Source organism: Ascaphus truei, chromosome 2 (genome assembly GCF_040206685.1).
Source record: "Ascaphus truei isolate aAscTru1 chromosome 2, aAscTru1.hap1, whole genome shotgun sequence".
Classification (NCBI taxonomy): domain Eukaryota; kingdom Metazoa; phylum Chordata; class Amphibia; order Anura; family Ascaphidae; genus Ascaphus; species Ascaphus truei.
Window position 1 is genome coordinate 227,219,135 of NC_134484.1, and position 13,517 is coordinate 227,232,651.

At 45.4% G+C, this 13,517-nt stretch overlaps 1 protein-coding gene across 2 annotated transcripts in view; it reads left to right on the top strand.

The window, feature by feature from the left end:
- MARCHF11 (membrane associated ring-CH-type finger 11) overlaps positions 1-13,517 on the top strand; it is a 70,440-nt gene that overhangs the window by 27,733 nt on the left and 29,190 nt on the right. For both annotated transcript variants that reach the window (XM_075585928.1, XM_075585929.1), the window contains exon 2: positions 161-316. In XM_075585928.1, coding sequence (XP_075442043.1) covers positions 161-316 — 156 coding nt within the window. The remainder of the gene's footprint in view (positions 1-160; positions 317-13,517) is intronic.

Consider the following 13,517-nt stretch of genomic DNA (forward strand, 5'->3'; position numbering starts at 1 on the left):
ATCCTAAAATCTCTTCAGCTTGTTGCAGAGCACACTTAAGGGAAGTTGTTTTTCCTATGAATATACTGTACTAGCTACAGTCTATACCCATTCTCAGGAGAAACAGTTTTTTTTTCTCCAGATAATGATTATCTAATTTTTTGTTTTGTTTTCATCCAAGGGGGAATTACTCAATCCATGTCGATGCAATGGATCCGTGAGACACACACACCAGCTCTGCCTTTTAAAGTGGATTAGTGAAAGGGGGTCGTGGACCTGCGAACTGTGTTGTTACAGATACCATGTCATAGCAATCAAAATGAAGAGACCATGTCAGGTAAGAACAGAGAATGACGTATACACATTATATATATATATATATATATATATATATATACACATGAAGGTCAGTCAGCACACTGCAGTAGAAAAGGTTATAATAGCAGATGCTAGTCCCATAGAAAATAAGTATGATACGAACCAATCCAAAGACCAGTAAAGAGACAGCACACCGCACGGGGTTAATCCAAAAATCTATATTCACAACATGAAATACACGTAAGCCAACGTTTCGGTCCCACAGAGAGACCTTCCTCAGGGCCGTGCAACCCACAAGTGCAAGTGACCACACATATATACCCTCACCCATAGTGCAATCCAAACAAAGGGAACCAATCACCAACATGCAATCAGACAGAATATGCAACATAGCTGTGCTCCGTGCCCCCTCCCCTGTTACCTGATTATCCAAATGACTCATCATGACATGAGAGTAGGCACTTAAACTATTAGGAGAAAGACACCCTTTAGACACTGGTCCCAGGGTCTACTGCCCTTGCGGGGGAAGGTCGCGCGCCGCGCATCTGCAGTGGGCCAAAACATATTGACTGCCAGAGCGCCAACAAGGAGAGTACGCCGCGCATCACAGCTGTGAGCAGACGCCTCATTGACTCTCCCTGGCCACCAGGGACGCCGGCAGCGCAAAACGCACATGCGCAGTCTGAAAAACCGCCTCGGTGCACAGTTACCCACACACTGACAGTAATAATGGGCTAAACAGAATAGTAATACACAGAGCGTTAAGGTGAACCACAGGGGGACAGGTAGAGGTATAGAGCACAAGGAGCGCATAGCATCACCATAGTATATAAGGACAAAGGAAGTGCAAAAGTGCAGAGGGAGTGATGCAACAGAGTATGAGTGACAAACATAAAAAAGGCATAATGCAAAATCAAGTGAAAGCAGGGAGACTGCTACAAAAAGCAGCTAAGTGAAAGTTCCTCATTTAGGCCACCAGGTGTCATAGTTCTTAGTTCATAGATAAGCCTTGCTTCCTGTTTAAGCAAAGTCCTGCCCCTGTCACCCCCACGGGGGGGGACTGGAACCTGCAGAATAGGCATACAACGAAGTGTGGCCAGTGTATGCCTTTTTTCCTTGAAATGTCTAGCCACAGGTAGGCACTTCAGGTCTACATCAGAGGCATCACTCAGTAGGGCTTTTCTGATGTTTGAACGGTGCATGGCCATGCGTTCTTTCAGCATCCTTACAGTCTTCCCGATGTACAGCAATCCACAAGGACACTTAATAAGGTACACCACGAATTTAGACTCACAGTTCAGTTGTTGTTTGATTTTAATCGGTGCGCCACTATGCGGGTGATTGTAGCTAGGGCCCAGCTGCATATAGTTGCAGTTGGTACAGCCATGACAGCGGTACGAACCAGGTTTTTTGGCTAACCAAGTGGTGGGTGTGGCATATTTGTCTATTGGGTCAGATCCAGTGACCATGTCACCAATGTTTGGTCCCCGACGAAAGCAGAATAGAGGTGGCTCTCTAGCATATGCACCAATCCTCTCGTCATTCTCCAGAATGCGCCAATTGCCCCGAATGCAGCGCTTAATGCTGTTGGTAGCAGTACTGAATGTACTGACTATATTGAGCCTGTTGCTCACCGGTCTGCCTGTCGAAGGTATCAATAGTTCACCCCTATCAACCTGTCCAACCTTTTGCAAGGCAAAATTGATGTCCTTGGCCGAATAGCCCCTCTCCCGGAAGCGTGCGGCCATTTGGGCCAAGGCCCTTTGGGATTCTTCTGGATCAGTGGTGATTCTTTTCACTCGGAGAAGCTGGGAGTATGGGAGACCCCTCTTGAGTGGTACAGGATGGTGGCTGGCTGCACAAAGAAGGGAGTTCTTGTCTGTACTCTTCCGGTATATTCTAGTAGCCAGCGTGCCTCCAATTTTTGAAGAAACGTGAAGTGGATTTTTATTTACATGGCCTCACCCTGTCACACTACCACAAAGCGAGGATGCTGCCAAGGGGGTTCAGGGTGAAAAATCAGCCTACCATTGGCAGATGTGACATGGATTTCTGCAAACGCTGGATAGCCATTTTAAACAAATGTTCTTTCGATCTAATGATTCTGGTCATTGACCAATCAAGCAAGGAAATCGCCAAATTGAAAAAGGACATTGCAGTAATAGAAACCAAACATGTGGACACCCTGGCAGCGGACACGGATACCAACTGGCTGGATAAGATGCAGAATACCATTGATGCCTATAGGGCAAATTTAATCAAGTTTAAGAAGGAGAAGCTCCGGCAGGTGACTGCGGACTACAAGGAGCGCAACGTCTACCGATGGCTCCTGGGGCTGGGTGAGACGAAGAGCGGTAGAAGCGGTCCACAGCGACGATACCAGCCTCGGTCTAGGCGGGGTGATGCCGCCAGGATGGGCTACACGACCAGTGATACTGATGCATCAGATGCCCCGGACAACACCTCCATGGAGCCTTTTTTAGGTCCGGGCGATGGCGGTCGAGCGAGAACTCTCCCGCAGGGCACAACGCGCACAGACCCACCAGGAGAGGTGGCCGGAGATCGGCGGTATCCCGTGCGCGAAGGAAAAGCGACAAGGGGCACCAGGCAAGCGAGACGGTGATCTACAATCTATCGGACCACTCACTGACACCGGCAGAGGTTAGTATTTTACAGAAAGGCTTATCATTTGTGCCAACCCATATGCAGGATTCCTTTGACTGGGAGGTTGATATGTACAGACTGCACAGACAATTGAAGTTAAAGGATTTCTTCTCTAAGAATATTGATATTAACTCTTCTGGAGACATTACCCCAAATCCATTTAAGACCAGGAGCACCTTTGACCCGCACTCACTGAACCCCAACATAGCTGCATTTATGAACTTGGTGACGAAAGACACACGGAAAATTCTGAAGAATCATAAGACCAGCTTTTTTAATACATCGAGAGAGGAGAGAGCTGCCCTGAAAATGCTACGGGAGAACAAGGGGATTATAGTGAGAGCAGCAGACAAGGGTGGAGGGATTGTGGTTTTAAATTATCAATACTATAAGCAGGAGATTGAGCAACAGCTTGCAGTTGTACATCATTATAGACGCCTCCCGGGGGATCCGACGATAGCCTACAAGAAGGAGATTGATGGCATCATCCGATTGGGCTTGAATAATGCCTGGATCACAGAAGAAACCAGTAAATTCCTGACTCAGGACCACCCTGTGATGCCAGTATTATACACACTACCCAAAGTACACAAATCTATAGTCGCACCACCGGGCAGACCCATCATCTCGGCCCGTGGGTCGCTGTGCCACCCCCTCTCGCAATTTGTGGACTTCTATCTACAGCCACTGGTGGTTGGAATGGGTTCATACATCAAGGACACCACGGACTTTATTGAGCAGCTCAGCCATCTTTCCGTTAACACAGCAGAATGTATTCTTGCTACGCTAGATGTGTCCAGCCTGTACACCAACATTCCCCATGCAGGGGGCCTAGAAGCAGTACGCACAAAATTGGAAGAACAGGGAGTCGAACAGGGTCCACCAGTTGACTTTCTCATGTTGCTCATTGAGGTCATCCTCCATAAGAACTTCTTTAAATTTGAGAAACACTACTACTTGCAACTTACGGGCACTGCCATGGGCTCAAATATGGCACCGTCGTACGCTAATCTGTTTATGGATTTGTATGAACGGTTGCACATATTAACTGACACCACGCATGGACGGCATATCGTCAAATACCTTCGCTATATTGACGACATCTTCATTCTGTGGACGGGCAGTGAAGAGGAGCTGCTGACATTTGTTTCTGATTTAAACAAAATCCCCTCCACAATCCGTTTTACCCTCAACCACAGCTACCAGGAAATCGCTTTTTTAGACACCATAGTGTACAAAATTGGAGGCACGCTGGCTACTAGAATATACCGGAAGAGTACAGACAAGAACTCCCTTCTTTGTGCAGCCAGCCACCATCCTGTACCACTCAAGAGGGGTCTCCCATACTCCCAGCTTCTCCGAGTGAAAAGAATCACCACTGATCCAGAAGAATCCCAAAGGGCCTTGGCCCAAATGGCCGCACGCTTCCGGGAGAGGGGCTATTCGGCCAAGGACATCAATTTTGCCTTGCAAAAGGTTGGACAGGTTGATAGGGGTGAACTATTGATACCTTCGACAGGCAGACCGGTGAGCAACAGGCTCAATATAGTCAGTACATTCAGTACTGCTACCAACAGCATTAAGCGCTGCATTCGGGGCAATTGGCGCATTCTGGAGAATGACGAGAGGATTGGTGCATATGCTAGAGAGCCACCTCTATTCTGCTTTCGTCGGGGACCAAACATTGGTGACATGGTCACTGGATCTGACCCAATAGACAAATATGCCACACCCACCACTTGGTTAGCCAAAAAACCTGGTTCGTACCGCTGTCATGGCTGTACCAACTGCAACTATATGCAGCTGGGCCCTAGCTACAATCACCCGCATAGTGGCGCACCGATTAAAATCAAACAACAACTGAACTGTGAGTCTAAATTCGTGGTGTACCTTATTAAGTGTCCTTGTGGATTGCTGTACATCGGGAAGACTGTAAGGATGCTGAAAGAACGCATGGCCATGCACCGTTCAAACATCAGAAAAGCCCTACTGAGTGATGCCTCTGATGTAGACCTGAAGTGCCTACCTGTGGCTAGACATTTCAAGGAAAAAAGGCATACACTGGCCACACTTCGTTGTATGCCTATTCTGCAGGTTCCAGTCCCCCCCCCCGTGGGGGTGACAGGGGCAGGACTTTGCTTAAACAGGAAGCAAGGCTTATCTATGAACTAAGAACTATGACACCTGGTGGCCTAAATGAGGAACTTTCACTTAGCTGCTTTTTGTAGCAGTCTCCCTGCTTTCACTTGATTTTGCATTATGCCTTTTTTATGTTTGTCACTCATACTCTGTTGCATCACTCCCTCTGCACTTTTGCACTTCCTTTGTCCTTATATACTATGGTGATGCTATGCGCTCCTTGTGCTCTATACCTCTACCTGTCCCCCTGTGGTTCACCTTAACGCTCTGTGTATTACTATTCTGTTTAGCCCATTATTACTGTCAGTGTGTGGGTAACTGTGCACCGAGGCGGTTTTTCAGACTGCGCATGTGCGTTTTGCGCTGCCGGCGTCCCTGGTGGCCAGGGAGAGTCAATGAGGCGTCTGCTCACAGCTGTGATGCGCGGCGTACTCTCCTTGCTGGCGCTCTGGCAGTCAATATGTTTTGGCCCACTGCAGATGCGCGGCGCGCGACCTTCCCCCGCAAGGGCAGTAGACCCTGGGACCAGTGTCTAAAGGGTGTCTTTCTCCTAATAGTTTAAGTGCCTACTCTCATGTCATGATGAGTCATTTGGATAATCAGGTAACAGGGGAGGGGGCACGGAGCACAGCTATGTTGCATATTCTGTCTGATTGCATGTTGGTGATTGGTTCCCTTTGTTTGCATTGCACTATGGGTGAGGGTATATATGTGTGGTCACTTGCACTTGTGGGTTGCACGGCCCTGAGGAAGGTCTCTCTGTGGTACCGAAACGTTGGCTTACGTGTATTTCATGTTGTGAATATAGATTTTTGGATTAACCCCGTGCGGTGTGCTGTCTCTTTACTGGTCTTTGGATTGGTTCGTATCATATATATATATATATATATATAAAAACCATACGATACCGGTTGCAACACGACATCAAGGGACAGCACGCAGGTAACTAAATCATGAATTTTCTATATTTGATAGAAGACACAAAAAACGACGTTTCGGTCCCACTGGGGGACCGAAACGTCGTTTTTTGTGTCTTCTATCAAATATAGAAAATTCATGATTTAGTTACCTGCGTGCTGTTCCTTGATGTCGTGTTGCAACCGGTATCGTATGGTCTGTTATTGCTTTATGGGATAAGCACCAAAACTTATTTACTTGCATATGGTGTGCCGGCTGTGCATTGGATTCTATATATATATATATATATATATATATATATATATATATATATATATACAGGGCCCGAGAAATTGGACCAAAACACACTTGCCCCACCCCCCCCAAAAGTCACCCCCCCCCCCCAAAAAAAGTAACTTGCCCCCCCCCCCCCCGCCCACGACACTTAGCTGCGGCGAAGTCCGGTTGCGGGGTCCTGACGGCATCTCGTGGCCTTCTGCTATCTTGTTTGTCGCCTTTAAAATCATGTTTTGCTCCTGCAGCCCTAGTCAAAATGGCTGTCACGCAGCGTCCCTTTACCATGGCAGCGCGTCGTCATATGATGATGCACAGCCATTTTGAATAGTGCTTCCGCATTTGTCGAGCCATATATATATATATATATATATGATAAGACACAAAGTTATACCGCACGCCACATATAAAAGTTACCCAAAAACTGTCTTCAATGTGTGATATATAATCAATAGACACTGGTGCTCAATGGATAATGGTACTGCACCGACACACTTTATTCGAGCAAATACCCAGTATGTACCTGGCAGATACCTGGAATGCGCCGCTCCTCACCTCTGACAAGCCCCGTTGCGTTTGCCTTCCCAGCCTGGGTTCATGCCTGGCTGACGGGCGGCTGATCTGTTAAATGATAATGATTAGGATTTAATAGGCTGCAATGCTTCGCGTGTCTACCAGATGGCATAAATTCATGAATTGTAATGCAGTATATATATATATATTGTGCAGTATTGCAGCCAGCGGGAATAAAATGCTTCAATCCCTGTTTGGAAAATACCTCAATGCACTCGGGCAGAAAACAGTCACAAACCTCAATACACCCGGGTATACCCGAATTCGTGGGACTAGCCGAGCTCGAATAAAGTGTGTCGCCAGTGTATAGCACAACAAAAAAGCATCCATATAGTAAGCACACGGGTATACCAAAGTAGGATCTAAGTAATGAATTTTATTAATGATGGCTAAAAACAGGGGATGAAATATTAAAAAGGGAGGGGGTCACCACAACGACAATTCTAGTAACCATGGGAACTAAACATAGTACATAAAAAACTCAATGGTTGTAAGGATGCACTGGCGTAGAGGACTAAATACGTGGCATAGGGTGCAATAATACTGCTATTGATGAAATAAGCAGATAGCAACCGAAATAGGTATCCCAACCAACGTCATTGGTACAGAGGGAAATATCAGCCAGCATGGCACAGGCAACCACATTAAACACACAGTATTTCAGTGCTGCAGAGACTGAATACTAGGGAATCATGGAGAGGATATCAGTAACCTCATCCAGTGGTTACTATGATGAAATTCAAAGGATAAGTGCCAATTAAGAAAGTCCAGAAGCATAAGCAGCATGTAATCACATAAGGTGGAATTGATACATCACCAGAAGCTGATAGAGCAAAGCCAGTAACACAGATATGTCCCTTAGGTGAAAAGTCGGGGTCCCACTCCAAAACACTCCCACTCCAACGCGTTTCAACTGAACGGTCTTCTTCTGGGAGTGGAGTTTAGGAGGAATGGGCCAGTATATATAGAGGAGGCAGAGGAGGAGAATTCACGCCAAAAGTCTTAAAACAGAGCAGCTGTAGCTAATAATAATCACTGGGAGTGTTATCGATGACGTCATCACGTCATGGACTCACCAGCCCTAAGATTATCATGGTGATTGGTTTAGGACGGCATCTCCTGGCCTTCTGCTATCTTGTTTGTCGCCTTTAAAATCATGTTTTTCTCCTGCATCACTAGTCAAAATGGCTGTCACGCAGCGTCCCTTTAACATGGCAGCGCGGCGTCATATGATGATGCACAGCCATTTTGAATAGTGCTTCCGCATTTGTCGAGCCGTGTGTGTGTGTATGTATGTATAGGTATATATATATATATATATATATATATATATATATATATATATATATATATATATATTGTGACAGAAACCAGGGGATGGTAATAAATTCCATATATAGGGCTCCCAGGATACTGAACAGTTTCTATCCTGTTTGGCCTGGGAGTGCAGCCTTATAATACATGCACTCCATCCCACAGTTTGGCAAGCGCTGGAACTGAGGGATGAGAGATCCAGACCAGAGTTTGTCTGCTGCCTGATTTCTGTCACCTGTCATGCTAATTAGAAATCAGGTATGTAAGACTAATTTCCTGTTTGCTCTCCCCTCTCCCCAAGAGCCTGGAGGCTGGAAGGTTGCTGAACTACAGTGGGGAGAAGCCTCTTCCCCAAACAGGTTCAATCATTCTGTTCATTTGTCTAAGACTGCAAAAGTACCTTGTTTTGTTGTTGGAAGTGGAAAAGCCACTTCCACCCTGAGTTAGGGAAATCTAAGTTAAGTTATCGCTCAGGTGAGCAGCTTTTGTTTTGATGTGTTTCTGTTGTATGCACTGTGGCAGTCTCAGTGCCTGGGACTGAATAAACCAGGCATAGCCTGTTTAAAGGAACAGCACGTGACGCCTCATCATTTAACCTACCCTAAAAGACCGTGTTCTAACAGTCCCGGACAAACGGCGGAGCCCCGGAGTAAGCTGTTTGTCACTATATATATATATATATATATATATATATATATATATATATATATATATATATATATATACACACACAATCACACATACATCACCCAGATAGGAACATGGATAAAGGACACCGCACTCTCAGTATCGGAAGTAAATAGATTGTATTGTGGTCCAGAAGTGATACCAAAGTGTTGGTCCCCAGTAGGACCTTCATCACTACTCCTATGAAGGTTATTCTGTATAATACCTGTGAACCTGCAAATTGTTATTCTTCTCACTGATATTTGGTAGGAATATGGGTGATTTTTTTTCTCTTGTGCATATTATTTATTTCCATGCTCATTGTTAATATGCATCATATGCATCACGGTGACCCCTTCTGCACATCAGTGGAGTCTGGTGGCCCCTTGTGCGAATGCGCGGCGGCCGCTTCTGCGCATGGGCAGCGCCTGATGACCCCTTCTGCGCATGCGCGGAGTCCGGAGGCCCCTTCTGCACATGTGCGGAGTCCGGCGGCTGCTTCTGCGCATGCGCAGCCATCACCAGGCCATGACATAACTTTCGTTGCGCATTTTCATTACAAGCAACAACATTTTTCCCGTCAAAACCCTGTAGGTGCCACCAAAGAAGTTTTACTTCAAAAAGGTTTGAAGCAGGGGGTCTCCAGATCTGAACTGCTTTAATTTCAGCTCCGGAGAACCCCTGCTGCTCAAGATACTTACCTCGGAAGGAGGTGCCAGTAGCAGCTGAGACTGAGGGTAGACTTGCTGGGTGTAGGCAGGGTTATCAATATGGCAGATTAAATGTCCCGCATCTTGCTGGCCAATAGGGAGTTGTGATGTCATCAATTGCGGCTTCCTATTGGCCCAAGTGATGTGGGACATTTAAACTGCAAGATTGGTATCTCGGAAAGCAGGGGTCCATGGAGCTGAAATCAATGCGGTTCAACTTCGGAGACCCCCTGCTTCTGACCTATTAAAATGAAGGGGAAAAAAACATAAGGTGTTGCCAGGAGCGTTCCTTTAATAAGAAGCGCAACAATGTAAATAAAGGGGGAGAAATATAGATATATATTATTTAGTAGTTTTAAATTCATAGATCTCCAAATGTATTCTAATGCACTAATATGTAATATAAACAGTTCAGGCTGCTCAAATCCACATACCAATGTGCAAAGGAGAAAAGAATAAACAAAATATTGTGTAGTACTTTTCAGATCTTAGATGCATTAGGCTGCGGTCCCAGTTACTGCCACAGCGCACGGCGCGGCGTGCGCTGTGCGTGTAAGCACGGCCCCTCAATGGGGAAGGGCCCAGTACTCACCTTCCCGCTGAAGGTGCAGCCGCGCCGTGCTGCAAGATTTTTAAACTCAATGAAATTGAGTTTAAAACTTGCGACGGAGACGTGGCCACGCCCCCACCGGCGGTTCACCCAATGAGGGCGAATGTGACGTGATGGCCGCGCCCCGCAAATCCCCGACCACGCCCCCTCCCATCGAAGCTCCCTCTCTCCCCTCAGACCGCAGATTGCGGTTAGCGCTGTGCACGCGCCGCCCCCCCTGCCGGGCGTGCGTGTCACAGTTATGACTGGGACCGCAGCCTAATGGTTGCAGTGTATATATGGAAAAAAATATACAAAATATATAGATTTAATACTCAAATCTAATACAAAAAAAATGAATTCCACTCACATATACAGATTATAAATGTGCCCAACATAGAAAGCAAGTCCCTATGCCATACTATAGCATCTGTGGTTCACTTTTCGTCTCACTTTCAGTTTGGCGCTTGCATTCCAGGTCACTTTTGGGAGACAAAAACAAAGGGATGTGGGGGAAGGGGAGGGAAGGGAGTGGGGAATGGACTGGGCGCTCCCAGATGAACCAATAGTGTTGTTAGGAATACAACTTATATACACAAATATAACACCAATTGTGAATAAGTGAAAGTGTAAAATGAGCAGCTCAACTTCCTCTGATGGGACAGTTCCAGATCCCAGGATGGTAGATCCGTTTTGCTTGAAGATGAGGAGGAGCGCAGGAAAATGTGGTAATATATGCAAGAAAAAATAATATATATAGTGCAGATTGTATTACACTGTGCAGATGGATATAATCTATAAAATAGAACTCACAAAAATCGCAGAAAGTATCACATGTCAGAGATCCTTCTCTCTCTGACTGGAGCCCTTTGAACAGTAATGGCCGGGAAGTCCCTCAAAGCACGGGTATGCAAGAATGAAGAAAAAGCCACAATAGTGCATACTATTCCATCATAATATATTTCACACAATTAACAAGAGTATATCACACTCACATTTGCCATGTTATAATCATGTGGGGGAGAGAACCGTTGCTCGTTGTTTGGTGCAGATGCAGGCAGCTTCACAGCGTCTTGGAATCTCTACTGTGACTTCCAACTACATCACAGCCGTCGCGTCACTTCCGCTATCGCGTCACGGCTAAGGGCGGAAGTTCCCACTGGACGAGACCTTTGCCTGGATTCTGCCAGTCCTTCAGAACAGGTTCCCTCACTACAAACTCTACGCGTTTCGCCAGATGCTTCGTCAGGAGTTATAATTATAACTAATTAATTATAACTCCTGACGAAGCATCTGGCGAAACGCGTAGAGTTTGTAGTGAGGGAACCTGTTCTGAAGGACTGGCAGAATCCAGGCAAAGGTCTCGTCCAGTGGGAACTTCCGCCCTTAGCCGTGACGCGATAGCGGAAGTGACGCGACGGCTGTGACGTATGCGGAAGTCACAGTAAGAGATTCCAAGACGCTGTGAAGCTGCCTGCATCTGCACCAAACAACGAGCAACGGTTCTCTCCCCCACATGATTATAACATGGCAAATGTGAGTGTGATATACTCTTGTTAATTGTGTAAAATATATTATGTTGGAATAGTATGCACTATTGTGGCTTTTTCTTCATTCTTGCATACCCGTGCTTTGAGAGACTTCCCGGTCATTACTGTTCAAAGGGCTCCAGTCAGAGAGAGAAGGATCTCTGACATGTGATACTTTCTGCGATTTTTGTGAGTTCTATTTTATAGATTATATCCATCTGCACAGTGTAATACAATCTGCACTATATATATTATTTTTTCTTGCATATATTACCACTTTTGGGAGAGTCTACGTAGATTCAGGGGATTGTGCTTGGGCTCTCTTTCAAATGTGCCATGAAGCGTATTTCACCTCAATGAGAACAGCAGCACTTTGTCTGTTATATCAATTGGTAATCCTCCTCTGCTGTATTTATATCACATATGTATTCATATTTACTTTAGAATTTGTAATATTTAATTACACTTTTCTTCATTCATCTGACAGGGCCTTAACCCCTCTCTAAAATGGGCTTCAAATAGAAAGCCTGTACCTGGCTGTTGAGTTCAGTAGAAAGCTGGTTAATTGCGCTACAGACAATTAGCCAGTTTCCACCTGACTCATCAGTCAGGTAAAAAAGCCTCCTGCTTAAACTGCAGGGGATCTGTCTAGCACTATGTAAGTGTGTGCTACCAGAGAGATATCCCAGGGTACCAGACCTTTTATTCTAGGACACAATGGACCCTGGAACCTAAAAAAAAGTGCAGGGGATTGGTTAGACAGCAAACACTCCAAAAAAGCACTGAACAACTCACCGGGTGTAGAAAAAATAAGAAAAATGTATTGAACGACATATTTTTAATCATTTTGTTCAATAAATGTTTCTTATTTTTTCTACACCCGGTGAGTTGTTCAGTGCTTTTTCGGAATGTTTGTTGTCTGACCAATTCCCTGCAGTTTTTTTATGTTCCACATCACGATTGGATGGACGTACAGCGGTTGTGCAGGATTGGACATTAGGGACTGGTGCCAGTTGTTTGCTTGAAGACGGTGTATCATCGCTAGCAGTCGGACGCAGTGCCGTGACCACAGGAACGGCAAAAGAACGTCATCTCAAGCAGGGTTTCAGAGGTAATTAATTGTTTCTCCTCTTGAAAACATATCCCTGCCAGTTATTCACATAGAGCCATCGGGCTCATCCCGCACATTAACTGTGTTGTCTTTGACTTCTGCAACAACTAATAGGTTGTTCCATTAAAGCAATTTTACTACACCTGCATTTCAAGACTGCTGAAAACACACTGATTACTTTCCTTTATATGATCTATATTGCGGGACTTGTTTTAGTTCATACATATGAGTTACCTTTGAGCTATGAATGGCTATTTTTTGTTCATCTGGACCCTGGAATCTGTCAGATTAATCACGCCTGGAACATCAACCCAGACCCTGGTCTGCGGAAAAGAGCACATTGATACCAAGTTTCTTTTTCGTCTTTGGGGTCAGAGGTTGGCAAGAGTCCAAGCCTCCCAGCCCTGCAGCTAGGGACTGGGAAATTTGAGTTAGCCATTACAAATAGATAGGTCCGTTTTATTTGTTTATTTGTATGCTGCCTTAAAGCTGTATTGTTTGAAGCTCTTTTATCCCTCCTTTTCCAAAGCTTTTCCTATTGGCTGCTTCTATGTCCATCATGAGTCAAATGTCCATATCACACTGAAAGAGGAACCTGCCAGGGGGCAGTGTGAGTATATAGCATGCACCATACAGAGGGTTACATCTACACAGACTATGATACAACACAGTAAGATTCTTGAAATACACACATAAATTGGGACCTGTAAAAAGGAACTCACTCACTAATCTGC